Source organism: Rhinolophus sinicus, linkage group LG06 (assembly GCF_036562045.2).
Source record: "Rhinolophus sinicus isolate RSC01 linkage group LG06, ASM3656204v1, whole genome shotgun sequence".
In the NCBI taxonomy this organism is placed as follows: domain Eukaryota; kingdom Metazoa; phylum Chordata; class Mammalia; order Chiroptera; family Rhinolophidae; genus Rhinolophus; species Rhinolophus sinicus.
Genome location: NC_133756.1, coordinates 160,831,947 through 160,859,405, shown reverse-complemented (window position 1 = coordinate 160,859,405; position 27,459 = coordinate 160,831,947). Strand labels below are relative to the sequence as shown.

At 51.7% G+C, this 27,459-nt stretch overlaps 2 protein-coding genes across 6 annotated transcripts; one reads left to right on the top strand and one right to left on the bottom strand.

Moving 5' to 3' along the window:
- Window positions 1-469: 469 nt before the first annotated feature.
- Window positions 470-15,017, bottom strand: SF3B2 (splicing factor 3b subunit 2). Of its 4 annotated transcripts, none has more exons than XM_019737691.2 (22): window positions 14,830-15,017; window positions 14,617-14,666; window positions 14,242-14,319; window positions 12,398-12,646; window positions 12,039-12,089; window positions 10,943-11,060; window positions 10,533-10,633; window positions 10,099-10,195; window positions 9,816-9,907; window positions 9,212-9,427; window positions 8,935-9,072; window positions 8,681-8,761; window positions 8,268-8,495; window positions 7,605-7,754; window positions 6,835-6,924; window positions 6,614-6,721; window positions 5,767-5,874; window positions 5,358-5,500; window positions 5,174-5,275; window positions 1,332-1,431; window positions 1,045-1,230; window positions 470-698 (listed from the first exon to the last, which is right to left on the bottom strand). In XM_019737691.2, exons 1-22 carry the CDS (start codon window positions 14,960-14,962, stop codon window positions 627-629), a joined length of 2,691 nt encoding a protein of 896 aa, XP_019593250.1. In that variant the 5' UTR covers window positions 14,963-15,017; the 3' UTR covers window positions 470-626. The 4 variants fall into 4 exon arrangements, with proteins under 4 accessions (XP_019593250.1, XP_019593251.1, XP_019593253.1 ...); XM_019737692.2 differs by having other exon boundaries at window positions 14,617-14,663; window positions 14,830-15,016; XM_019737694.2 differs by lacking the exon at window positions 12,039-12,089.
- A 2,712-nt stretch (window positions 15,018-17,729) lies between these two features.
- GAL3ST3 (galactose-3-O-sulfotransferase 3) lies at window positions 17,730-24,924 on the top strand. 2 transcript variants are annotated; one of them, XM_074336722.1, is made up of 4 exons: window positions 17,730-17,916; window positions 19,069-19,255; window positions 21,085-21,318; window positions 23,231-24,924. In XM_074336722.1, the coding sequence occupies exons 3-4, from the start codon at window positions 21,197-21,199 to the stop codon at window positions 24,399-24,401; spliced, it is 1,293 nt and encodes a 430-aa protein (XP_074192823.1). In that variant the 5' UTR covers window positions 17,730-17,916; window positions 19,069-19,255; window positions 21,085-21,196; the 3' UTR covers window positions 24,402-24,924. The 2 variants fall into 2 exon arrangements, with proteins under 2 accessions (XP_074192823.1, XP_074192822.1); XM_074336721.1 differs by lacking the exon at window positions 19,069-19,255 and having other exon boundaries at window positions 17,742-17,916.
- Window positions 24,925-27,459: the final 2,535 nt, after the last annotated feature.

The window sequence follows — 27,459 nt, the reverse complement described above, 5'->3', positions numbered from 1 at the left end:
CCACACACACAAAACATGGAGACTGGTTGACTGAAACCACCCAGGGGCTCACAGACACAGGACAATCTAGATGTTCAGCTGTGTTCTCTCCCCGAGAAGGACTTGGGCTCTTCTGGCCACAAGGTCTATTAGGAAGGCCTGACCTGGCCTACTTCCCAAGCCCACTGTACTTCCTCAACCCTGCCAGGGTGCTAAGCTGGCTATTTTTAGTCCCCAAGGACAAAGCAGTAAGGTCAAACCAACCCTTCAGGTACTTCCCCCGGAGCCTTCCTACAAAGACAGGCAGTGGTAAAACACAGATTTTGGACGGCTTTAGCTTCATCACCAGCCTCAACAGCAACAGCTGATCCAGGGGCATGCCCCTGGTCACTGGGGCAGCCCAGAAGGTGTAGGAAAACGCTGTTTTAGTTCTTTTGCAGAAGGGGACTCAAAGGAGACGAGGGAAGATCAGGAGTGTTACATACTCATCTCTTGGGAAGCAGCTTTATTTACAAAACACGTCTAAAATAAGAACATGAAATGACAAGCCCTTGGGAATGTGGGAGAGCTGGCTCTCGGGGACCCATGTGTGAAGCCCAGGCATCCAGACAGAGGGCCTAAAGAAGGGCTGGGTGTGTGAGGGGGACCTAAAATTTGAACTCCTTGTATTTCTTGCTGCCCCCACGGCTGTCCTGGGGCTGAGCTTTCCGTTTCTTTTGCTGAAGGAGAGAAAGAGAAACAGGTTAAACAACCCACTGATCCCGAAAACAAGGGTGGGCAGCCTGACACATACGTCTGTGGAAAAAGGACTGAAACTGGATTCTCAGACGTGCATGAGTTCCTCCCCACCCCCCAAGGACTCCGTGTCATCATCCTCACCGAGAGCAGCCCACCCACCAGAGCTTTTCTAAGGTTTCCCCAGCTCAGGAAAGGAAGCTCAGGGCAGCAGGCAAGAGTCCTCCATCACTTTCACCACTAGAGAACATGACTCCACGGAAAAAGCAGCGCCCGGCCCCCGGCTCCAACACCCCTCTCCCCGCGGGGAGTTCTGGTGTGAGCTCCCACCTTTTGTTTGGCAGCATGTTCCGCCACCATGTCACTGAAGTCTTCCTTCTCCACTTGTGCCTGCTGCTCCCGCACGTGCTCTTCATACTTCTGGGTCATGGCCATGGGGTCCAGCTCCAACTCTTCAGGTGCCAGGGCCACTTCTACACCTTGTAGCTCGGGTGCCGGGCCCTTCCGACTCATAACCTAGAAGAAGTATCAAAGCCTGGTCATTCCACAAGAGGCTCAGCAGCCCTAGCTTTTGCCGCCTTGCCAGCCCCCAACAGCAGTAGTTTCCAAGAGCTCACTGTGGACATGTCATAGATGTGCGTCGATCCCATTATGGCTCCCCCAACGGTGGCCGTTCTTTTTTCTGGTAACACGGTGAACAGCTGAGGCGTCTCGCTTCTGCAATGGACAAGGAGGTCAAACCCAGAAGGAACACGGACAGCACCTCTACCCAGTTCCCTGAAGAGACTCCGCGAAACCTGCTGGGGAAAAGGATGCCCACGCTACCTGTGCAGGTCACGGAAACCATGAGAAGTTAAGAAGTGGGCTGGTGCCGATTCCAGGGAATACAGGCCCGGAAGGAGAACAGAGATTAAGTTAAGGAGATCAGAGGATCAGAGACCAAGATTCCCACACGTGAAGAAGGGCAAAGGGTCAGAGGCTGAAAGTTGCCACAGGATCTCTGGTAGAGAAGATGGCAGGAGAGAAGAGGCGAGGCTACAGCAGTCCCTGCCCCAAGTTGTGCCTGGAGTTCTAATGTAACCCGAACTTCCAGCCATTCCATTGGTGCAAGAGCCATCCACAGCCAATCTCACCACTTATTTCAAGGATTTCCACTCGAAACACAAAAGCAAATCTACCAATATCAACCCAGATGTGGTTTCATCCCTACCTCTCCCCCAGGAAGAGGTGACAATCTATTCTCACACAGCAGCCAGAGCAAATGCCTTAAAACAAAATTCAGGCGGCAGGATGGCTCAGTTGGTTAGAGCGCAAGCTCTGAACAAGGTTGCCGGTTCGATTCCCGCATGGGATGCTGGGCTGCACCCCCTGCAACTAAAGATTGAAAACGGCAACTGGACTTGGAGTTGAACTGTGCCCTCCACAACTAGATGGAAGGTCAAAGACTTGGAGCTGATGGACCCTGGAGAAACACACTGTTCCCCAATATTCCCTAATAAAAATTTTTTAAAAATTGAAATAAAAAGAAATTTAGGTCCTCTCCTTCCTTTGCTCAAAACCCACTGAGGCTTCTGATCATCATCTGAATGACACTCGAACTCTTTAACATGACCTAAGGGGTTCATACTTGGCTCCCTTACCTAATTCCTCCTCACTATACTCGGCCACCGTCCCTTTCTTTTTTCTTCCTTGAATATGCAAAACTTAAGACTTCTGCATCCAGACAAGGAGCATGATGGACTAGGTGTACCCTCCCAACTGAAACAACCAAAAAAATGGGCAATACAGATGAAACAGTGGTTTTCAAGTCACTGGACATGGGACAACGAAGAAGAGGGATTCCTGAGACAGGTAACCAATGATGTGAGTCCTTCAATTGCCCAGCCTACTGAAGAGAGTCTGCAGACCACAGAACAAGGAGGAGTAACCCACGTAGAGCTCAGAGGACACCATGAGTTGAAGGGCTGAAGCTGAAAGTACACAGAGACCAAGGTGGCTAGAGATCACAGGACCGGGTGTGGAGAAGAGAAAGCGGTCCAGAGCCCGAGAACTCCAGAGACCTGCAGAGGGTCCTCTTCAAGTAGATTACTGCATCTAAGGACACTACACAGGCCAGGGAGGGAAAGGATTAGTGATAACAGTACCTGCCACTCACTAGGACTAGGAATAGTGCCTGGTCCTACTAGGCCGACTGAAAAACCTGATTAACAGGGCACTGGGTACAGGATACAGGGCGCCTTGTGCCTCAGGAGCGGAAAGGACTGAGTGAGCACTGCTTCCATCACTAAGGATCCTGACAAGCAAGACCTAAAAGAACCAAACTGTTTCCAGGTACCTTAACTGTATCCCTGAACAAAGCTAAAGATTTACAGGAATACAAAAGTATCCTAGACCTAACAAGGTACATTTCACAAAGTCTGGCAGCCAATCAAAAATTAACAGGCATGCAAACAAACAGGGGAATACAATCCTTAGTGAGAAAAATAATCAATTTAAATCAACCCAGAACTGGCACAGATGTTGGCATTAGCGGGCAAATACATTAATGTTATAACTGCATTACATATGTTCCAAAAAATTAAGTTAAGAAACATAGAAGATATAAGAAGACTGAAATCACACTGCTTAGAGATGAAAACTACATTGGATGGAATTAATGTCAAATTAGAAACTGCAGGCACTATATAAGCAAACATAGGAACAGAAATTTTTTAAACATTTTTTTTTTTTTTTTTTTAAGATTTTACTGGGGAAGGGGAACAGGACTTTTATTAGGGAACAGTTTGTACTTCCGGGACTTTTTCCAAGTCAAGTTGTTGTCCTTTCAATCTTAGTTGCCGAGGGCGCAGCTCGCTGGCCCATGTGGGAATTGAACTGGCAGCCCCGTTGCCCAGAGCTTGTGCTCTAACCAACCGAGCCACCCGTCCGCCCCAGGAACAGAAATTTTTTAAAATGAAATAAAGAGAGATATTTTAAAAATGAACAGAGTATCAGTGAGCATTAGGACAACTTTAAGAGACCTCATGGATGTATAATTGGTGTTCCCAAAGGAGAGGACAAAGAGAAGAGAACTATATATATATATATATATATATATATATATGGAGAAGTAACTGCCACAATTTTTCCAAAATTAATAAAAACTATATATAAATCCAGATTCAAGACGCTTCATAAACTTCAAACCAGGAATTGTGAAGAAAACTACACCAATACACTGCCCTATACTGCACAGCATAATCCAACTGTTCAAAACAGAGATAAAAATCTTAAAAGCAGCCAGAGAAAAATGACACACATGTATAGAGGAACAAAAGAAGGATGAAGACAGATTTCTCCTCAGAAACAATGAAAGAAAGAAGACACTAGCAACACCTTTCAAGTACTTGAAAGAAAAAAACACTCTCAATCTAGAATCCTATACCTGACAAAAATCTGTCAAAAAGGAAGGCCAAACAAAGACATTTTTAAACAGTAAAAGCTGAAAGAATTCACGACCAGCAGACCCATAAGAAATGCTGAAGGAAGACTTTCAGGCAGAAAGAAAATGATACCGGATAGAAACGCAGAGATACACAAAGAAATGAAACAACACTGGAAATGCTAATTATGTGAGTTAGTATATAATTCTTAGGATTTAAATCTCTCTAAAAGATAACTGACCATTGAAATAAAACTAATAACCACACAGTGTAGGAGTTATAATATATGTAAGTGCAAAATGTATGACAAGAATGCAAAAGTCAGGAGGAAAGAAATGCAAGTACAATTCGTAAAGTTCTTAATACTATCTGGAAGTATAATATTACCTGAAGGTAGACTGTGATAAAGATGGTTATTCTAAACCCTAAAGGAACCACCAAAACAATAAAACAAAGACTTACAGTTAATAATTCAACAAAGGAGATAAAACAGAATCATAAAAAATGTTCAAATAATCCAGAAAGTGGGAAAAGGGGAACAAAGAACAGAACAGAGAAGATCCTTTCATGAAAAAAGGGGTCAATTCATCAAGAAGACTTAACAATCCCACAGGTTTATATACCTAATAGTAGGGCTTCAAAATGCATGACTCTGCAAACCCCGTGCCTGCCCAGGGCCTGTGGACTGCTTCCCTTCCAGTTCCTTCTGCCCCACATCATCCTGTGGCTGATTCTTCCCTAACATTCAGCGCTCAGCTCGAATACCTCCTCCTCAGCGAGGCCTTCCCAGAGGCTTCCCCATCACCCAAACCCTCTACATCCCATTCCCCAGTGTCCTTTGGTTCACCATCCTATCCACATCTGAAATTATCTTGTTCTCTGATGACGTTTTCGCTGCTGACTCCCCACTGCCTAGAGCAGTGCCTGGCACAGAGTTGGTGTGCAATAATTGTTAAAAGGGGGTGGACAAAAGTCAGCCAGTCAACCAAGAGGCCAAAGGGAAGAGGTGCCCTCTCGGCCCTGCCTAGTTCTCTCACCCATCCATCGCCTCCTCAATCTTTTTCTTCCTCAGCTCAATGAGTTCAGGGGTCTCCATTCCAGCTGGCACCGACGAGAACCCTCCAGGAGTGATGAGGCCACTGTGGAGAGAGGAAGAAGCCTTGGAGTAAAGAGAAGGCCCCCAAAGACAGGCCACTTCCGAGAGGCAGACTGCTTCCCAACCTGTCTGCAGGGGTAATAAAGCCTGTCTCATCTGGCTTCTCTTCATCACTTTCCTCCTCTTCCTCTTCTTCTGAAGACTCTTCATCAGATGGCTCCAGCTCCCCCCAAGGGGTCCGATCAATCTCTTCTTCCTCAGTCTTGGTCTGAAAGAGGTCACTCATTCATTCAACAACTGTTTACTAAGTACCCATTAGGTGTCAAGCTTTTGTAAAGGTAAACAGACAATCTGTGTCCACAGAGAGCTCATATTCGAGTCAGGGGCATGCATCACAGCCCAGAAAAATGTATGCCCCTTTTTTAGACTGAAAATTCACAACACCCAGCTCCTTGATAAGAAGAAGCTATATACCAACTATCTCTAAACTTCATGACCTTAAGTAAGACCAAGCTTGCCAACCATGGCCCATACCTGAAATTCAGCAGCATTGGTTCCAAACACATCCCCATAGAGTGGTTTTCCGGTCTCATCCACTGGAGGTTTGCCCCAGCCGCCAGCATGGTACCCAAAGGAACAGCTCTGCAAGAGAAGAAATGAAAGTCAGTTCCACTAAGCTCCAAAAGAAACGCTGAAGCCCTAGAACAAAGTCACTCTCCAAAGTACAGAACTAACCCTTGGGAACTCTGGAAATTATGACTTCAGAGAATTAAATGTTACAAAGCAAAAGTAATAAGCAACAAAAATCCGGAGGCAAAAGGATGGGAAGATGAGAGGCAGAAAGTGTGAGAATAACCGTAGCCTTCATGGTCGAGTCTGTATTGTCTAAAACTGACACGTACTTTAAAAAACATGACTTCTACTTCCTACTGATTGTTTCCTAACCTTTGAAAAGCTTTTAGGACCTATTTCTCTTAAAGGACAGAAATTCTGAAACTTAACAATCACTTCTTTTTCACTTACTTTGTTGCCTGTTAATTTTAACGTGATGCTTTTTATTTAAAAATAAGAATAAATTTAATGCCATTACTGACATGAAATTATTTCTATCTGTTCAGCTATGTATATGTCAGTAAGATATATGGAAACACATTCACCGCACGTTAAATCTGGTTATTTCTGAGTGGTGAGATTGTGGGTGATTTGTTTTAACCTTTGCACTTGTCAATTCTGACTGACTATTTTATAAGAGCATGTCAGGTTTTAAAAAAACAAAACCTAATACTTTTTTTTAAGAGACACATGGTAAAATGAAAGAAGGAAGAAAAATCATCCTCTAGTTAAAAGCAGAGGCAGCTAAGAATGAAAAGACAGTGCTCACCTCGGGGATGGGTGAGTTCAGCCCGGGGATTTTCAAGTTTGGGTACGATGGGGGTGGTCCATATCGCTGCATGGCAATCAGCCATGGAGGAGGGACCTTGTGAGCATTCTGCAGGAAAAAAGAGAACAGGATGCCATCTGCCCAGCCCTATCCTTTCGTCTCCCTTCCGCTCCAATTCCCACCCTCTTCTCTGCTTCCCCAGTCAGGTAACTGGCACTCACTGGTCCTACTGGCATCCCCAAAGAAATCCTTAGCTCATCAGACAGATCTCCTGGCTTCTTCTCCTTCAGTCGTGTCTCAAACTCCTTCCCCTGAGGAAAAAGCAGAGCACGCTGTATTGTAGACACCAGACACACACTGGGACACACAATGGCCAGGGGACATGAGAGCAAAGAGGAGAAGTCCCAATCCACATCGGATACACAATGCCACTGACGGCTGCCTAGTTCCCACTCTGATTCTCATCACTGCTTTCCCTGGCCAGAGTAGGGAGAGGAATAAAGGCCAGGAAGGAGGGGAAAGGCAAGACTCCCAGCCATCATTAACCCACTATGAGAACACGGCCAAGGAAAAAAAAAAAAACTAAAGAGAATATGGCCAAACTCAGGACCTGCTTTCTCATCTGCAAAATGAGGGCATTCGACAGGATGATCACCGAGATCCTTCCACCTCAAAAGTTCCACAATATCATGGTCATTAATACTTTAAGGATGGGGGGGGCTTTCTCCTACCCCCAATATTAAATGTTTCCTAAAAGCATCTGTCCCTTGGCACAACCATAAACAATTATGACTTCAAAGACATGGTCTGCACCCGTCCAGGAAACCATCTCATTGGAAGATTTCATATTCCATCCCACTCAAGGAGAGTTAACGGACAACTATGAGGCTGAAGGGAGAGGCTACTGTACCAGCTTCAAAAGCCCTTCTGACCACGAGTTACAACCGTGAGCCAAGGCCCAGCCCTGCTCCCCAGCCCCCGGCTCCCGAACCTCGTAATACAGGTCCCCGTGGATGGTCAGCTTTGGCTTGGTCTGCCACTTGAAGAAGGCATCATGCAGTTTCTGATAGTCAATGTCAATCTTCCCCATCTTGGGTCGAACCTTCTCTCGCATTTTTGACTTCATGGTCTTCTGCTCTTCCTATGGAGAACAGCAGAAGACAGGCCATAAAAGGGGAGAACTGGCAGACTAGAGTTTCACTGGGAGGCAGTTTTCACGGCGTACTTTTGTACCTCCTGAATTTTCGCATGACGTGTAAAGTATCTAATTAAGCAGTCACACAACCACCACAAATCACTATACACGAAGTGCATCAGACTCACAATGGGGGCAGAAAACTACAGACTGAGCCAAAAGCAACATGCAGAGAAAGGGGTCAGCGTGTGCAGGTCCAAGAGAGCCAGCCAAGTGCGGGCAGAGGGGATAAGACAAAGGGACAAGGTGGAAATGGAGCCACAGAGACCCAGAAGTCTCCACTGTGAACGGAGGTGAGGACTGCCCTTCCTGCCATGTGTCACATGCAGTACGACTTCTGAACTGGAGAAGGGACGATCAGACTAAATAGGTGGGTCCTGGGAAGCAGATCCTGACTCTGAAGCAGGCTGCCATCAAGGACGTGGCTGCCCCAGGGCAGCACTGAGTCAGGCCCCTCACCTTCTCCTGCAGGGCCTCCCGCATCTCCTGGATGCCTGTGCGTTTGATGAAGTCTGGCAGCTCGAAGGGGGGTTTCTCAATGCCTCGTTTGCCCTGCAGGTACTTGCGCTTGAAACACCAGTGGCGGGGCACGGGCACGGAATTCCGAGTGGCCTTGAGGTGGACCAAGAGCTTGGGGTCCTGCGCTGTCACGTCATGCATCTCCACAACGTCGGGCCGAGCCACGAGCTGGAAAACAGCAACATGCCTCGAGAAAGCCCCGACCTGTCAGGTCTAAAGCTCTTTCTTTCTCTTCCTCAAAGGACCCACACCTAAGTCACCCACACCTCCTTCGAAGCTCTCCCCACCACAGCCAACCTCGCCCCTTTAGGGACCTAGGAGCGTTAGGGCCTGCTGCGTCAGCTTGGTCTCACCTGCTTAAGTTCAGCCACAGTAAAGCGATTCATTCGGCGCAACTTCTTCTTGGACAGCTTGGGGGCTTCAGGCTTCTTTTCCTACAACAGAACAATCAGCTCTTGTGAGCAAGACTCGCAGGTGTCACTCAGGCGCCCAAGCTTGCCCCCAGCCTTAAGCCACCAAAGGGATTCGCCCCGGCCAGAGTTCACCATGGTCCCTCACTGGACGCCCCCCGAGGGCTTGTCGCCCGGAAGGCAGGTGGTGGCCTCACCTGTTCATCGTCGCTGCTGTCATCGTCACTGTCCTTGTGCTCCTCCTCGAAGCCCTTCTTCTTGGGGACTGTGGAGTTCTCCAGTTTGTCAAGTTTCTCTGGTTCCTTCTCTTTCTCCTTCTTCACATCGTCGGTGAGCTGAGGAGACAGACAACATGGAAACCCCTCCCTAGATCCTCAACCCAGCCCTGAAAAGATGCCCTCCTCTGCGCCATCTTTTCCCCTCCCTGCTCCTTCCCTGCTCAGCTCTGCCCCATGAGAGGGCCGCTCCTTGTACCTTGAAAGCCTCAAAAATCCTCTTGAAGAAGATGAAGTTGGGCTCATAAATTTCAGGTTCTTCCGTCACGTACTCAATTTCAACATCAGCGGCAGGGGAGTCAGCGCCACGGGAGCGGGTGGACTCTTTCTCTCGCTCCCCCGAGCTCTCAGAGGATGCCCCCCGCACCCGCTGGGGCTTTTTCTTCTTCTTTCGGTTCCGACGCTTCCGGTTTTTCTGCCAACACAAGGAAAATCAATTAGGTCAGAAAATCCAAGTACTGTGCCTGCCCCCCAACCCTTAACCCCCCCCCAATTTCCCCTACAGGTTGAGAAAAAAGGCCTTGAAGTCAGACGCTAAAGTTCTACCGCTTTTGAGCTTTGTGCCTCTGGGTAAATTACTATACCTCTCAGAACCTCAGTTTATTAGCTATAAAATGTAGGCGTGCATCATACTCAGAACTCCAAGAACTCATGGCCATCGAATGGAAAATATCTACAAGATGCTTAGACGGGAGCTGGCACAAAACAGCAGCTACGGCTTACTGAACACTTCGAATGGGAGTTATTTTAGGGCCTAAACCCCGTCTCCTGCCATTCCTTCCAGACCCGGCTCCATCCCATACCTCTTTTTTAGATATGGACACTGTGTCCTCCTCGGTCTCTGACGCTGACTGGCCCAGGGAGGAGCGTGTGTCTGTTTCCATTTCCTCTTCCTCTGTAAGGGAGGGAAGGTGGCCGTCAGTCTTGTCCCAGGGCCACTGCACTGTTACTCGCTCCCGTAACCCCTCTTTACCAAGAGCCAGTTTCTCTCTAAAACCCTCCTCAGGAAAGGGATGGAGGAATGTGGACTCGGCCTCAGCTGCTCCAGGTTCTCTCCTTGCAGCCCTCGGACACGGTGACACTCACCCTGTTGAGAGTTCATCTCTTCTTGGCGGCTCTCCTTTAGCTGCAGGATCTTCTCCAAAGCCTGGGGGATCTTGGGACCCACAGAGGGGTCGTCCATCTGCCAAAGGTAACACAGGCAGAGGGAGTAATCTTAGTGCCCCTTTCCAGCACTTTCCACATCTTATACTAGAAGGGCTGCAGGCCAGATGATGTAAACAGCAGACTGGACAACACCAACTAGACTCAACCATCCTTCAGCATCCCTCAGAGTGAAGCCCAGAACGCTGCCCCAGAAATGTCTTCCTGTCCTACCTCAATACGTTTCAACTGAGTATGGCGCCCCCCATCCCCACCCCCAGAAGTCTTCCTATCTTCTCAAAGACTCCCCTAAAAATCCAGCAATAGTCCCATTCTAAACCACTCTCCAGTCCCTAGGAAGAAATCACCAATCTCACCTCTCTGTTCTCATCTCCAGGGGGTGGTGGGGGACCACGAGGCCGGGGAACTGGGGCCCCCATGGGCAAAACAGTGGGGGTGGGGCCCACTGGAGCAGCAACTAAGAGGAGAAAGAAATCCAATGTCGAAAGAGATAAAACACGCTTTTTAAAAATTACCTTCCTTGCTAAAACTCAGGGTGATGGTTATCCTTAGGGGGAGGGGGTGGCTGGAAGGTAGCCAGGAGGACTTTCAGGGTGCTGGTAATGTTTCGGTTCCTGGCCCAGGTGCTGTATGGGTATGTTCGGTTTATGAAAACTCACTGAACTACACGTCTATGAGACGTGCTCCTTTTTAACGTGCTATATACTTAAGTAAATAAATTTCTCATCATCTTCCTTGCGTTGCCCTCCCATTTCCAGGGTCTTACCTCGAGGACCCAGAGGAGTGCGAACGCCAATTTGGCCCATGTCTTGTGGGGGCCGAGGGACTGGGGTGCCCATCTTGGCAATCTCCTGCTGCCGTTCTTGCTCTAGTAACACAGCTGCCTACAAGAGAAAAGAGGAAGTGGGGCTACAGCTTGGAAAGCCACTGGGTGGGCAGCCCCTGACAAGAGCATTGTTTCAGCAGGGTCACAGGACCAAGGAGAACAATCAGGTACCACCGGAGCTCTGCCAGCCCCGCCACCCCCACACTTTCAGGCTACTGGTCCAAATGGAAAAGCCCTCTCGTCATAAAAGAAAACCCCTGGAAACAACACCAAGAAAAACCCCAGGAGACTTCTGGTCCCTAGCAGAGAATTTAATATTTAGCTAAACACTGACTTCTATTGTTTTACTAAGAGTTTTCTTCCCCAAAAGATTAAGTTATTTCTAAGAAACAGTGAATTCTGTTCTTATATCTACCCCTCAAGATCTAACACAATCTGGGCAGACAGTACTTCATAAATGTTTCCATATCTGGTGCTGTTAATGCTTATTTTCTAATACTCCTGAGTAACCCCCTAAGTAACAACTGATACAATGCACCCGTGGGGCTGAATGCCTTATGTATCATCTTTCCCTAACTCATATCCATCATTTAGTCGACACTTAATACAAATAACTAAACGGATCCAGAGTCCTCTCCAAGTTACCTAAAATGATAGCACGTAACACTACTAGGGATCAGCAAACTTTTTCTGTAATGGGCCAGACAGTAAATACTTCAGGCTTTACAGACCACTGTGTGAACCCTGTTGTATATTCTTGGGTTATTTTATTTTTTTTAACGATCCTTTAAAAATATAAAACCATTCTTAGCTTGCAGGCCATACAAAAAAAAAAAACAACAGGCTGCAGTTCATAGTTTACTGACCCCTCAGCTACAAAAAGATGGAATTATTTGGGAGATATTGGAACTTAGTTTAAGATAAGGTAACCTCCACAAGAAACTTGAATGGTGCATCTTTTTTTGGACACTGAGCACTCGAGGTGACAGCCAACAGACTAGACCATGGGGTCAAAGATTAGGATGAAGGGCATTACCCGCTTCTGCTGTTCCAAGAGCTCATGTTCCTTCAGTGAATGATCTCCCTGCTTAAAAATGAAAATAAGCTAATTATATAAATGCCTAACCACTATGCTGTACACCTGAAACTAATATAAAATAATACTGAATGTCAGCTGTAACTGAAAACTAAAAAAGTTTTTTAAAAAAAAGAAAACAAGCTCATACCAGCACCAATACCCCACAGACCAGTCTGCCACAACTCTGCTTCCTGGGGTTCTAGTCTTTTGTCCAGAGCGTCCTAGAATGCTTGGCCCCAGAATCGAGCTGTCCCTGAGGCCCCACGTCCCCTTTAGGACGCTGATAAGACCCAGACCCAGGCTGCCAGATGCCCTACCTGCTTGGCACGCTCCTCTTGCTGCATCAATAATGCCGCCTGCTGCTGTGCCAGCTTCAGCCGCTCCTCCTCTGACAACGCCACAGGCTCGCCCACCCGGAGAGGAGGCGGGGGCCCCAAGTTTGGTGGGCGGGGTCCAACTGCCATAGGAAAACCAAGGCCAAGGCCTGGTGGAGGTGGTGGGGGTGGTGGAGGAGGTTGCAGAGGTGGGAGGCCCATGGGTGGCGGTGGCATGGGAATTCCAGAGAGCTGTGGGGGAAAAATATGACCATGAACTAGGAAACATTTATCTACTTAAGATATTTGCTGGAGATCTACTATGAGCCAGGTGCTGGGATTCAGTGTCAAATGACACAAAGTCCCTGCATTCAAGAGAATACTCTATAGCAGGGGTGTCCAAACTGCGGCCCGCGGGCCAACTGCAGCCAACAGCGATCCATTGTTAATTGGCCCGCAGCAAATTCCAAAAATATATTTAGTTTACTTAAATAAACCAGGTGAGGCAATACGTACTTCACCTCGAGTGAGTGGCCCGGCTGTTTGTGTATTTTACCGCATATGGCCCTTGGTGAAAAACGTTGACGAAAGTTTGGACACCCCTGCTCTACAGCAATATCAAAAGTTGATGGGGTGGGGGTGGGGGGGCAGATGGCTCAGTTGGTTAGAGCGCGAGCTCTGAACGACAGGGTTGCCAGTTCAATTCCCACATGGGCCAGTGAGCTGCACCCTCCACAACTAGATTGAAGACAACGAGCTGCCGCTGAGCTGCTGGTGGGGCAGCCGGATGGCTCAGTTGGTTAGAGCTTGAGCTCTCAACAAGGTTGCCAGTTCAATTCCCACATGGGATGGTGGGCTGCGCCCCCTGCAACTAAAGATTGAAAACGGCAACTGGACTTAAAGAGCTGAGCTGCGCCCTCCACAACTAGACTAAAGGACAACGACTTGACTTGCAGCTGATGGGTCCTGGAAAAGCAGTTCCCCAATTAAAAAAAAAAAATGTTGATGTTAACTTTGGGGCACCAACCAATGAAAACTAACAACTCTATCCCCAGCAAAATATCATGAATATACCGTGTTTCCCCGAAAATAAGACCTAGCCAGACAATCAGGTCTAATGCGTCTTTTGGAGCAAAAATTAATATAAGACCCGGTCTTATTTTACTATAAGACCAGGTATAATATAATATACTTGTTCTTATATAATGTAAGACCGAGTCATATTAATGTTTGCTGCAAAAGACACATGAGAGCTGATTGTCTGGCTAGGTCTTATTTTCGGGGAAACACGTAGATTTTGCATACGATTTCAGGATATTCAGGGACACCTTTAAAGGCCATCTAGGGACTCCTCATCCCACACATAGGAGTCAATGGACCCCACATAAGAGCCACTGCTCTAGTGAAACAATCAAATCCTGGATCAAAAAGGACATGGAAGATGAGGGGACTTAAATAAATAGCCAGTATGCCCCAAATGACTTACTAAATGGAGAGGGTATGAAATCAAATCAAGGAGTGAGCCCTAATGTCTCAAAGAATAACATAAAAACTGTGATCTGAAGGGGGACAAAGAAGAAGGTGATTACTCCCTGCTGATGGGGTGGTGGGGGAGGATCAAGTCAGGCTTCCAGATATTCAAGCTGAATCTTAAATGACTGGTAGAATTTGGAGGAGCCGACACTGGGGAAGGATCAGGACCAAAGGAGATTTGAAGAGCTCCCAGCTCTGTCATTGCGGTACCTATCTGCCCAATCTTCTAGTTGCATCCCCAGCACACTGCACCTGAGAGGCAGGGTTACCCTGAGCAGAAGAGAACTTATTATAAAGTGGAACAATATCCTTACCTGTGCTGACATGGGTGGGGGAGCAGCTTTGTCCCCATCTTCACCTCTCAAAACTGGCCGATTCAGTACGATGCCAGTCTGCAAGAGAGAAACGACTCTAGATTAGTCCAAGAGGGGTTATTCCACTAAACGACGTTGGCTCCCATTCATTCAACAAAATTTGTGTTGTGCCTGTGTGTCAGAGCTCGGGCTAAGCACTGGGGTGGATCAATATGTATAGCAGAGATTATACCAGAGCAGGTAAAGGCAAGAATAGGCAAAAAAGGCAAGCCTCGCTTGCTGTGTCGAGGTACACAAAGAATGAACAGAGTCGTGAGGGATCATGAAGGCCTCCTCCAGAAGCTCGGCCTATCCTGACATCCCACCAACACTTACCTGGCGGGTGTAGGTCTGCAGCCGTTCCACCAGCTCCTCGCGGCTCCCTGCTGGGCAAAGCACAGGATCAACAGTGTAGGTCAGGCCGAGTAGGCCAGTCGGCCTTAGTCAAGCCCCAGGGACCCGCCTCCGCCCCCCCCAGGTCTCCGGGGTAACCAGGCTCGCTTCCCCGCAGGCCTACGCTACCGGCTCTTGACCTCCCGAGCTCCTCACCCTGGATCGGAGCTCCGATCTCTGCCAATTTGGCCTGAAGCTCCTGGGCAGCCCAGGCGCCATAGTGTCCAGGAGGTGGCGGCGGCGGCAGCTGCAACTCTCCTTTAGGAGGCTCCGGATGCTCGGTCGCCATCTTAGCCGCAGAAAGGCGCGCGACCAACCCGGAAGCTCGGGCCAGACTCTCGGCCTACTTCCCGGAACTTCCGGCAGCGCCGTACGCCACGTCCTCTCCAGGGTTGGAAGGCCGTTCGGATAGAGGCCCACCCCCTGCCATTCTCCAATGGTCCCTAGGCGGCTAGGTCGCGAAGCCTTCTGGGAGTTGTAGTACGTAGTTCACGGTCTCCGGGCCACTGCACCGGGAACATTGGGGGCTAGAGTGGGGGAGGGTCTGCTGTAAAGATGGTCCCACGCGGAGGGTTTACTTTCTGCGTCTGACCCGCCCGAGCGCAGGCCTGCGGCCTTCCGGCCCGACTCCCTGATCAGGCGTGAGAGGCCCGGGCGCTTACGTTCCCAAGCAGTCCCGGAGGACTCATTCCCCCGCGGCCGCGCGTTGCCGGCGCCAAGCGGGAAGTTGCAGCAGATGCCTGTGATAAGTGTCTGATTGTTTGCTTACCCACCCCTGACCCAGAGGTGGATGAATGCGCTGAAAGCGGATCGGAGACGGAAGAGGAGAGGACCCACCCGGGCTGAGCTCCAGCTGCCGACCTGGGGGAAGGGCGACACTAAAGCCCCTTTTCCACCGGCTCAAATGTCGTCTCCGCTAGGCCTTCTGTTTTCTTTTCCTTCTTTGGAGCTCTCATAACGCGTTCAAACCAGCACCATCTGTTTTCAACTCTTTCTTGCCCCTTCTTCCTACCTCCACCCCCAAGAACGTGAGCAGGGACCTGGCGTTCAAGAGATGCTCAATAAACGATTACTGGGGGGGGGGGGGGGGAGAAGCGAATGAAACAATCTTCCCAGCGACAGGATTTGCGTCTTTTTAAGTCTCCAAAATAAACTCCGTACTTTTTATTTTCTCATCCCCATCAGCCTACTAGCAAGAGGGTGGACCCTGCCTTGCACCCCCCACCACCACCAGTGGCCTGCGCGCTTAGGGAGAAATGCAGCTTCCACCTCTCCTTGCCCTGACCCCTCAATTCAGTTTGTCTCCCCACCTCTGCCACTAGCTCTGCGGTCCCTCTCCCATTCTAGCTCTGTCCTCTGACTGACAGGCTTACTGCCTGTGTAAGTGTGAGTAAGCATGCATTTGGTGAGAGAGCTAAGAAACTCAAGTGAAATGGTCTCATTTCCCCCACACACCCACCCCTTCAGATCTCTCTAGCATGCTCCATTTCACCAGCTGTCTCCAACGGAGAAATGGCTGGGAGCAGTGAAAAAGAATGGAATGCCAGACGCAGGGAAGGTGATGTTTAGGAGAGACAGAAAAGGACTGGCTCAGGCAGGTTGCTCACATCCCAGCCCTGGCTAGGAATTTCTCTTCTCTCTGGTCCAAACCTTGAACCTTCCCCCTTCCATCACTACCACCATCCCAGACTCCTGACTCTCCCAGAGAAGCCAAACCCAGAAAGGAGAGAAGAAAGAACAGTGGTGCCCTTCCCTCCAGCTTGTCAGCCCACTCAAGCAGAACCATTCCTGACACAAAGGAAGTGTCTTTCTGCTCCCCGTAACTGGAGAATGATGGCAGGTCATCTGAGGCTGGAGGCCCCAAGGCATGTATATGTGCTGGGGAAGGGTATGTGTGTCTCTGAAGCAGGATAAACTAAGGGGGCTGATGGGTGAGGAGGTAGTGTAGCTTAGGCCAGAAAGGGACAGGACAAGTGAGGCCCCATTTTATCTTAACCTTCCTGGGACCCAGGCAGGATAGGACCCTCATTGTGCAAATGGGAAGACTAGGGGACAGAGCGAAGCTGACATGCCCAAGGAGCCAAACTGGGACCACAAGCAATTCTCCTGACTCTGAGAGACCCAATTCCCTTCACCTCCTTAACAAGAACCCTCACACAATATCTACCAGTGTGGGTCTAGAATGGAACCCCGTCCCAGCTTTGCGTGGCGGCCCCAGCTCCAAGATCCTTGCCATACCAGGCCCAGAGGACAGGCGAAGCAGGGGTCCATGAGAACCACAGAACTAATTGGGGAGCTTGGTGTCTGGTGTGACTTTGGGAAGTGCTGCTGCCCAGCTCCCAGGTGGCAGGAGCGGAGAACTGAGAAGGCAGTAGAAAATTCAAGCCCACCTCCCACATATAGGAGCTCACACAAAGCCTCCATCTCTGCGGGCTCAGAACAGCTCCCCATCAGACAGCTAAAAGCAACCAGGCCAGGTAACGGCCTGGGCAGGGGTCCCAGGCCCACTAAGGCTCTGGACCAGAATGAGTGGGTCTGGGGTCCTGATGGAGAGTGGGAGTAGGTCCGCAGCAAAGGGCTGCCTCAGAGGTTGAAAGGGAATGGGCCCCCAGGGGTAAGAAGGTAGATAGGACCAGACCCAGGGCTGGAGCTGTGCTTCTCTGCTGGAGGTGGAAAAGGAGGAGACAGGGGAGGGAGCACGTGGATGCTTGTAAAGGTACCTGCGTCTCTAACTCCCCCAGGACCCACCAGCCCAAGAGTGGCCAGTGTGGCCAGCAATGCCCAGCAATGCGGGAGTATCCAGACAACGTCCCCGCCTCAGTTTCCCCTTCTGTAGAGGGAGGTCAAGGAGCTGGCCACATTGGTGTCCAGAATCTGCAAGGTTGCCAGGGGAAGATGCCCGCATCTGAAGACAGTACCCGGAGAATGTTCATCGCCAACCTGCCACTCAGGGCTGCCCCCTCCCCTTACCGCTCCCCTTCTCCTCCCCCTCCCCTGCGCTGCTGCTGGGCCCCCGCCCCCGCCCCGCCTCCGGTGTGCGATGGGGGGCGGGCGGCAGGCAGAGCTGAGAGGAGCGAAGCTGAGCGGACGCCGCCACCTGATCCCATCCAGGCGCGGAGAGAGGAGCGACGGGCACTCGTGCACAGGGCCCCGGCGCCCTCAGACCCGCACCAGATTTCAGGACAAGGGTTGGGAGGTAGCGGCGACCACCCACCAGCGAGGTCGGAGGCAGAGCCCGCGCGCGTATGTACTGCAGTGGCCGACCTGGGGCTGGGGGGCGGGGGAGACCGGACAGGGATGGGGAATGAGGGGTGGGCGGGAGAGTGGCGTGGGGGCCCAGAGCCTGGACAGCATGAGGAGGGGGAGCATTGTGCCCCCTGAGGAGCGGGAGATGACACAGCGAGAGGGGGAATCTGGCCTATCCCCTATGGTGACCAGATCCCCGTGAGAGATCCCTGGGGGAGGCTGGGGTGAAACTGAAGGAATGGGGAGTTGGGGGAAGGCAGGTAGTGATAGAGGAAGGAGATGAGGGGAATTCAGAGGCAGGGATGATGTGGGGGTGGATGACAGGGAAAGGGGTCTGGTGCAGGCTGGAGGGGGAGAGAGAGGGAGGTGAAAAGATATTTGATGTCCTGGGACACTAATTTGCAGCCCTTTAGCCCTTGGCCCTTCCTCTCTAGTGCCCTGGGCATTTTCCCTACTCACTAGGCTGTGCCATCTTCTAGTAAGGATGGAGTTTCGGGGCAGCCACCCGTCAGGTCCCGGTAGTCCAGGCCAGGGCGCCCTCCTCCTCTAAATGCACCCATATCAGCCCTAGAGCTTGGAGGGGAGAGAGAACAGGGCTCATTTGGGAGCGGGTGGGTGTCCAGGCCGGTTTTCACAGCTCTGGCTGGCTATACCATCTCATCTTTGGTTCCCTGGAGAAAGGAAAGCAATTTGCAAAACCAGGCAGCAGCGTGAGGTAGACGGTTCTGACTAAAATTAGCACTGATATTCTGATGAGGCTGATATTCTGATAAGCACACTGACCTGTCTGGGACAGCAGAGGAAAACTCTCTCCACGGAGAAGACACGGGGTCAGCTGGGGAGTAGTTTGAAGCACGCAAGGGACAGGAGCCAGTGGCTGGCCCCAGCAGACCGCCACGCACCCCACACCAGCCAGGAGATCACAGAGGGAAACCCAGCCCCTCCTGGCTGCCTGTGCCCTGACTCCATCTCCAGAGGCACGGGGGTGTGAACTTGCCAAGCGGCGGGAGGCTGCCTCCGGTGTCCGAGCAGCACCCTCTCTCAGGACCGAATGTTTAGCCTGGCCGAGTGCCCACCCAGAGGAGACAGGGTTACTGCTTTCAAATACCTGAAGGTCTGTCATGGGGAAACATGGTCTGTGTGGTCTAGGAGGGCAACGCTAGCAACCACGCAGAGTGGAAGGTGCCAGGGGACGAGCTGAGGATCCTCGCTCTCCCAGGAAGATGCTCGGACACGGACCAGGCTGCGTCTAAAGGTGATGAGCTTCCCTCATTGACGACAGCCAAGCAGAAGCTGATGCCCAGGCAATTCTTCTGCTGATCAAGCCCTGTTCCAAGTGAGCCTCAGACTGGGGTCTAACTGGCTGGCTTCCCAGGACTAAGGGGAATGGGATGGGGGGCCCCCCAAGCACCCCATCCTCCTCCTCTGTGTGGCCTGGTTGAAGCATTTCCCTGGGGAAAATTCTACTGTAGCTCCACCCAGGTTTGACCTCGGGGTGACTGAGTCCTCTGAAAAAAAGGGTGGTTTCAGTGAGTTTAACAAAAATGGAAATAGGCTGCCCCCCACCTTGCCCCTTTGGAAACTCCTGTCTGGTCACCAAGTCCTCTAGGCAGGATAAGTGACAAAGGGAAGAGGGCCTCCATCCTGAGAGGGCCTCCGGCTCTGACTTCTCCTGGAGGCTGCCCCCCCAGGTGGAGCCAGATCTCCTCTGCCCCAGCAAGCCTTGAAAAGCCAGGGTGTGTGTGTGGGGTGGGGGAGGCTTGGACTTTCTCTGCTATGCCCTTGGTTGTCCTCTGTGGCTGGACCCTGCACCCCCCTTGGCTCCAGATGGATTAAGTCTGTCTGCAAGCTGGTAGAGGAAACAAGGTGATGGGGCCTGGGAAGAAGGGAAAGGCATAACCAGGACATCTTTTCACCCAAACAGGTTTAAATATAATCCAGGATTAATTGGGGGCAGAGGGCGGGGGAGAAGGAGAATTGGAAGCCAAGCCCAGGGTCCCCAGGGAAGGTGATGGTCAAAAGAGTTTTCACATTACCTCACCCCTCCTGGGACTCAGGTGTCCTAGTTCCACACACATGCACATGTCCGTAAGGTTCCAGGCTCCCCCTCCCCTTTGGAGAGGGGTGTATGAGGTAAAGTTGAACTGAGGCCCCTGGGGCAGAGACCCCACCCTAGCTGCTGAAGCTGACTTTCCACTGGCGCTGCCAAAGGCTGGGCTGCCCGTGTGGGGATAGGTAACTAGCCGGGAACCAGGCCCTTCTGCCTCTCATTCCTGCTGCTCACCTGGGATGGAGGCCCACCTTCTCCAGGAGTCTCAGCCGGCAGGAGCCCCTTTGCATTCCCCACACCCCTGCCCCCCTCCCAGGCTGCCATCCCACTGCTTTGGCCAGACAACTCTCATTGCAGAGTCAGCTGATGGGGTGGCCAGGGTTTCAGGTGTCTGGGGATGGAATCCAGCTAGGGTTCCAGGATTTCAAGTTCTTCATTTCTTTCCCTCATGGATTTACTGGTCTTGGGCCCTCAGGGCAGGAGCGCAGCGGGGAGGGCTCGGGGCTCAGCAGCTTGCAGAAGTGCCAGAGTCCAGGGCGGGCTGGGAAAATCAGTTCTCTGTGGAAGCAGCACACGTCTAAGGGCACGGACTCTGTGACAGTAGGGTACAGATAGTAAGCCTGTAGTATTGACCCCTTCCCTGTGTCAGAGACTTGAGAAGCTGAAGGCTTGGTGGGTGTTTCTAAGGAGCTCGGTGTTTGGGGAATCGAGACTAACCCTTCGCTGACACCATCAGGCAAGGAGTCCTGGAGGAGGGGAAACCCTGGGTTGAGACTTCTGTGCTCTGAGTGAAGCCTTGGTGCTTGGTCTACTGGGGATCCAGATACAAATGGCAAGGCCGAATTAGGGCCAGGCAGAGCAGCAGAGACAGGGAGGGAGGGAGGGAGTGGCTACAGCCTGAAGGGCTGGCCACACCCCAGAGCCTGTAATTCCACCCAAGACTGAGCTATCTGGAGCAGTGTGGAGATAGGGTCTTGGTGACGGGAGGGAGGAATCTGATCTTCCCTGGCCTCTCCGCTCACCCCACTCTTTGGAGCTCTCCTTTGCAGCAACCTGCTGGGGCTCAGAGCCCATCTCTGCCCACTGCAAACCTGTTTGCCTCCTTCTCCTGCCAGGCCTCTCAGGAACACTGGCCCTGCTACCAGAGCCTCAGGAGCCCCCATGAGTGCCGACGAAGGGAGTCCTGGATAGCGAGATCCTGGCTGGTCCAGGGGTGGGTACCCCACCATGCCACCCATCCTCCAGCGCCTGCAGCAGGCCACCAAGATGAGCCGCAGGAAAATCCTGCTGCTGGTGCTAGGGTGCAGCACCTTGAGTCTTCTCATCCATCAGGGGGCACAGCTCAGCTGGTAAGGGGACAGGGCCTCAGGGAAGGAGAGGGGCCTGGGCGGGGCGGGGCTCCAGGGAGGGGGAGGGGCCTCCGTGAGGGGTGGGGCCAGGGGAGTTGTGTCCTCAGGCAGCCAGTTGCCAGAACTGGCAGTGCTTCTTCCCCATTTCTTGCACCTGCCAGAACAGTCTGTTTTCTGCTGGGCTTTGTTCCTTCCCTCTATCCTACAAGTGTTTTCCGTACATTCTCTTTAGATCCACACCATCTCCCTGGGCAGGGTCTGATCTCCAATGAAAGGGTTGAGAGACTTGCTTAAAGTCATAGTCAGTCAGTGATTAAACTGGGATTCTAATCCAGCCCAAGTCCTTCCCCCAGCATCACGTTTGGGGTGCCTCCTGAAAGGACTGCAAACAATTTCTCACTACTCTGTTGTGCTGGGCAAATCCCTTCACTTCTCTGAGCCCCCCCGTTTCCTCATCTACAAAATGAGGATGGTATGTGTGACCCAGCTAGTCACCCCAACACCGGATACCATGTGATGACTAATAGGAGCCCCAACCATACTCCTGGCTCACGGTGAACCCAACAAATCCCAGCACCCCTGGGGCCTCAGCTTCCACATTTTCTACATGGTCTGCCCAGGAGAATACTTTGAATGGGCCCAGTCACTCTTGCAGGATGCTTGGCTGGTCTTTGGAAGGGGCGTCTGTGTAGACATTATCCTGAGCCCAAATAAGCCACAGATAAGAAATCTCAATGATGTTCTTAAAGCTGTTTATAGAGTTGCCCTTGTTACATTATGCTTAGAATAGTAGAAAAGATACAGGAGAACGACTGACTCAAAGTCTGAAGGGAGTTTACAGGTCACCTGTCACCCCAAACACCCTTGTTTCAGGAATGAGGAAATAGAAATGAACCTTCATGAAGACTAGGATTATCTGTTTTTTATACTATCAGATTTCCTGAACCTAGAACAGTGCCTGGCACAGAGTAGATGCTGAAAAAATATTGACTAACTGAAGGAATGTGGCTCCAGAGGCCTTAATGGAATCACATGACAAATGGGTTGCCTCCAGGCCCATGCCACCCATCTACAAGATGAGGAGCCAGTGAAAAAGTAAACAAGAAAGAAGACAGAGAGCAAGATAATTTGGTGACTTTATCTGGGTTGCCAGACTTATGTAAATGATTTTTCCCTTTCTGGTCCTCAGTTTCTTCATCTGTAGAGTAGAATTCCACAAGGCTCTCCACGGACCTTTGTCCCTCTATTATCTAACTCTTTGTAACCAAATTAACTCAAAACTTAGCAGCTGAGCACTTCAAACATTTGCTATCTCACTTCTGTGGGTCAGGAATCCAGGTGGGGCTTAGCTGGGTACCTCTGGCTCAAGGTCTCTCATGGGGTTGCAGTCTCATCTGAAGGCTTGGTTGAAACGGCTCCCCTTCTAAGCTCACTCATGTGGCTGTTGGCAGACTTCAGTTCTTCAAGCAGGCTTTTAGCCTGAAGGCCCAGTCCCTTGGGGAACTGTTGCCACGAGGTACCTCCCCTTGGGGCTGCTCACAGTATGGCAGCTTGTTCTCCCCTGCATGAGTTATCCTAGAGAGAGAAAGACTCCGAGATAGAAGCCAGTCTTTTTAAGAATGTACTCTCCCAAGGGACATCCATCCTTGATGCCCTCTTCTATTCCTGAGAGGCAGCAATAAGATGCCCATACTCCTGGGGAAGGAAATACACACGGAAACACACGCAAGCATGAACACACCAGGAGGCCAGCAGGGATCACCGGTGTCATCTTAGGGGCCGCCTACCATACCCCTCTACTGCTCTGTAAAGCCGAGGAATGCTCTGTGGCCCTTCCCAACTTCCTTGGGAAGGGGGTCAAGCCGTACACCCCTCACACTCTCCTCCTTGGACCCCTCCCTGGACCCTGCAGGTACCCTAAGCTGTTCCCTCTGAGCTGCCCGCCTCTGCGGGACTCGCCTCCGCGACCCAAGCACACGTCCGTGGCCTTCCTAAAGACGCACAAGACTGCGGGCACGACCGTGCAGAACATCCTGTTCCGCTTCGCCGAGCGCCACAACCTGACGGTGGCCCTGCCGCACCCGAGCTGCGAGCACCAGTTCTGCTACCCTCGCAACTTCTCCGCGCACTTCGTGCACCCGGCCACGCGCCCGCCGCACATGCTGGCCAGCCACCTGCGCTTTGATCGCGAAGAGCTCGAGCGTCTCATGCCACCGGACACCGTCTATGTCACCATCCTGCGCGAGCCGGCCGCCATGTTCGAGTCGCTCTTCAGCTACTACAACCAATACTGCCCGGCCTTCCGGCGCGTGCCCAACGCGTCCCTCGAGGCCTTCCTGCGCGCGCCCGAGGCCTACTACCGCGCAGGCGAGCACTTCGCCATGTTCGCACACAACACGCTGGCCTACGACCTGGGCGGCGACAACGAGCGCAGCCCGCACAACGACGCCGCCTACCTGGCGGGCCTCATCCGCCAGGTGGAGGAGGTCTTCTCTCTGGTCATGATCGCCGAGTACTTCGACGAGTCGCTCGTGCTGCTGCGGCGCCTGCTCGCCTGGGACCTGGACGACGTGCTCTACGCCAAGCTCAACGCGCGCGCCGCCAGCTCGCGCCTGGCCTCCATCCCCGTGGCGCTGGCGCGGGCCGCGCGGGCCTGGAACGCGCTCGACGCCGGCCTGTACGACCATTTCAACGCCACGTTCTGGCGCCGCGTGGCGCGCGCCGGCCGCGCCTGCGTGGAACGCGAGGCCCGCGAGCTGCGCGAGGCCCGCGAGCGCCTCCTGCGGCGCTGCTTCGGCGAAGAGCCGGTGTTGCGGCCAGCGGCGCAGATCCGCACCAAACAGCTGCAGCCGTGGCAGCCCAGCCGGAAAGTGGACATCATGGGCTACGACCTGCCCAGCGGCGGCGCCGGACCAGCCACCGAGGCCTGCCTCAAGCTGGCCATGCCAGAGGTACAATACTCGAACTACCTGCTGCGCAAGCAGAAGCGCCGAGTCGGTTTGCGGGCCCGGCCCGAACCGGTTCTCGACAATCCCCCGCCTCGGCCGATCCGGGCGCTGCCCCGCGGCCCCCAGGGCCACTGAGCTCCAGGAGTCTGGCCTGGGATCGCCTCCAGGTCCCGCCTCATCAGGGCCCCTTCTTCCGAGAAGCTTGAGCCCCGCGCAGTACTTGGGAGTGTGTCTCCCTGTCTGAGCCCACCTCCCTAGCGTAGGCTGAACTCCGCCTTGGGGAGGGTGCTAATAAGGCCCGATCGAGCCCCGGGCCATCCTTTCCTCTTTCCTAACTGGTTGGTGACTGACAAGAGGTCTGAGGCCCTTCAGGAACTGTCCACCGAGCCTTTTTCGGGGGTTTGAGCCCCGCTCTTGTCTTTCCAAGAGGATTAGCCCAAGCCACAGAGTCTGAGCCTTGGGGAAAGGCCGTTCTGTCTACCAGCCTCTCCAGGCTCTTGCTCTTCCATCCAAGGGTCAGAGGTCTCCACACCGTCGGTCTTCCAGGTTCTACCCTCGCCACAGACTTGAGCTGCTCCCAGACTCCCAGAACCAAGAGTTCTTGGATTGGGCTTTTTGTTTGGTTTTTCTTTTTTTAATAAAATATCTTTAAAATGTGCAGGTTGTATGTCAGTCATTGAAAGCCGGATTTCCCATGTTTGAGGATGAGACAGATGCCCAAAAATAGCTGTGGTTGTCACCATGAGGATGGAGACCCAGCCCCAATCAAGTTTCTCCACTGCTCTTCCCAGAGACTCACAACTGTCACTGACCCCTTGATTGACTGGGCCACGTCAGCCCCACTCATATCCTTTGAGAAAATCTACATTATTCCTTTTCATTCAATTCAGCAACATTTATTAAGCATCATCTCTGTAACGGGTACACAGGTGAACAAGGCAGACAGGGCCTTTCTCCTCCTGGAGCTCGTGGGGAGACATTGAAACTGGAGCAGACATGTTAACAGAGAAGAAGGACTGCAGGGAGTGAGCAGAACTGGCCCTTGGACAGAGGGGGGGCAGGAAGGAGGATCATTCCAGGTAAGGAGGGGCTGACCTCAGAATGTTACCTCCCCCTTTGGAATCAGCGATTTCATCACTGGCCTTCCCCACAAGGAGAAGACAACCCTGACGCAAATGAGGACCAGGCCCTGCCCCCAATGTCCTTTAGCACAGCAAGACACCCAGCGCTTTCAAATGAAACCTCCCTAAGACCAGCAGAGAATCGGGACTTTTTCTGTTACTTTCTTTTCTACTTTGCAACTTAGAGCTGCATTGACATACCTGGACAAGTAATACAAATATAATAGCTAACATGGTCTACTATGTACCAGCCACTGCTGAGGGCTTTATGCATAGTATTAACTTAGGAGCGAGGTGCCATTTTATGGGTGATGGAACTGAAACTTGGAGAGGTTCAGTGATACTCAGGGTCACACAGCTAAAACGTGGCCACTAGTATTTGATCCCAGACAGTGTGGCTTCAGAGTCTGTGCTCCTTAGTGCTATCACTGTGCCAGGCCAAGGAGGAAGTTCATATGTCGCAGGCTGGGCTGAACCCCAGGACCTTCCCCCAGAAGAATGTCAAGTGAGGAAACCGAGACAGTGCTATTGGCTCTTCTGTATTTTTCACAGAGACAATCATTGACCTGTTTGGGCAATGGAGATTGCAATGTTTGGTTGACACTCCCTGAACTTGAAAGGGGGCTTTTTTTTTAGAACCCCACTTTTTACCAGTAGAGCTCTGGAAAAGCAAAAAAGGCAATAATTAGAGGCATGCAAAGGCATAATTAGGTTTCTGACATTAAACAGCAGTCAAGAATTGTACTGGACTCTCCATCATCTACCCAAAGACAAGCATGTTTGGCCCCCAGGCCAAGAAATAGCCATCTATCACTGTCCCCCCTCTTCCTCTCTCTAGCCCTAGCCTCTGGTCATATCTGCTAGGAACACCCTTCACCTTGCTCCGGGTCCTCCTGGAAAACTCAGACCTGTTTTAAGATTTGCCTTGACAGGCCTCTTGCCTTCCCTGACCCTCAGGCAGGTGGGCTCTCCTTTATAAACCTTGCCCCACTTCAGCAGAGAGCACAACTCTGGACTCCGAAAAATCTGGATTCAGGGACTAACTGGAATCATCAGGCTTTGGGAGACGGTTTCTCTGTTTGACATGGGAGCAAGGGCAGACCCTAAGTAGGCACCAAATTAAGTATTAGCCTTCAGTGGCTGAGCAGGAGCCTCTTGGATGCCTTGGTCCAAACACCTGCAGCTCTAGCCACAGCCGAGGGGAACAGACTCCAGCCTCAGGACCCCAATGCCCTGCAAAGAGGCTCCTTCCATCGACACATGGTGCTGCCCACTCTACATGTTTCCAGAGCTTTGGCAGTAGGTGAAAAGTGGGCCCTGCTTGGAGGAGCTCACACTAAGTAAGGTCTCAGATTTATAAGTAGAGGTGATTACCTCCATAGGTGCTTTGGAGTTCAAACGCTGGCTCTGCCACTTACTGATCACATGACCTTGTCTTAGTCTGTAAGCTTCACTTTCCTCACCTTTGAAATGAACCATTTCCCTCCTGGGCTTTGTGAACAGTATTTGCCATAAGACACCTAGCACCGTGCCTGGCACATGGAAATATTCCCAAAGTGGGCTTCTCCAGAACTGACACCCTTCACATTGTAGAGGTTAGGGGTGGGCACATCAATTCCAAGAGTTTTCTGGCATTCTGAGGGAAGGGTGCCTGTTTCTACTTTGCCCAAAGGCACTGCATGGGCGAGCAACCTGGATATTTATGATTAGTGAAGGATGTGCAAAGCGTGTGGGGAGCAAAGAGGCGGACAGGACTGTCCATCTGGAGAGGCTCCCTGGACGAGCGATGTCCCAGCTGAGAACAGGGATGGAGGAGGTGCTCCAGACGAGGAACAACGTGCCCAGAGGCTCCAGGTCGGAGAAAGCCTGGGCATTGGTGAGCCAGGGAGTGCTGGGCTGTCCGGGTGGCGAGAAGCATGCCAGCACCAGGTAATGAAAGGCCTTAAATGTCATGCTTGGAAGTTCAGATTGTGCATGGGACACTCGAGTAAATGGAATGGCCAGAGGTGACCAGCAGGGGAAGCCAGGCTGTCCCTGGAGTGGAGGGGGTCACCATCTCAGCCCATCTGCAG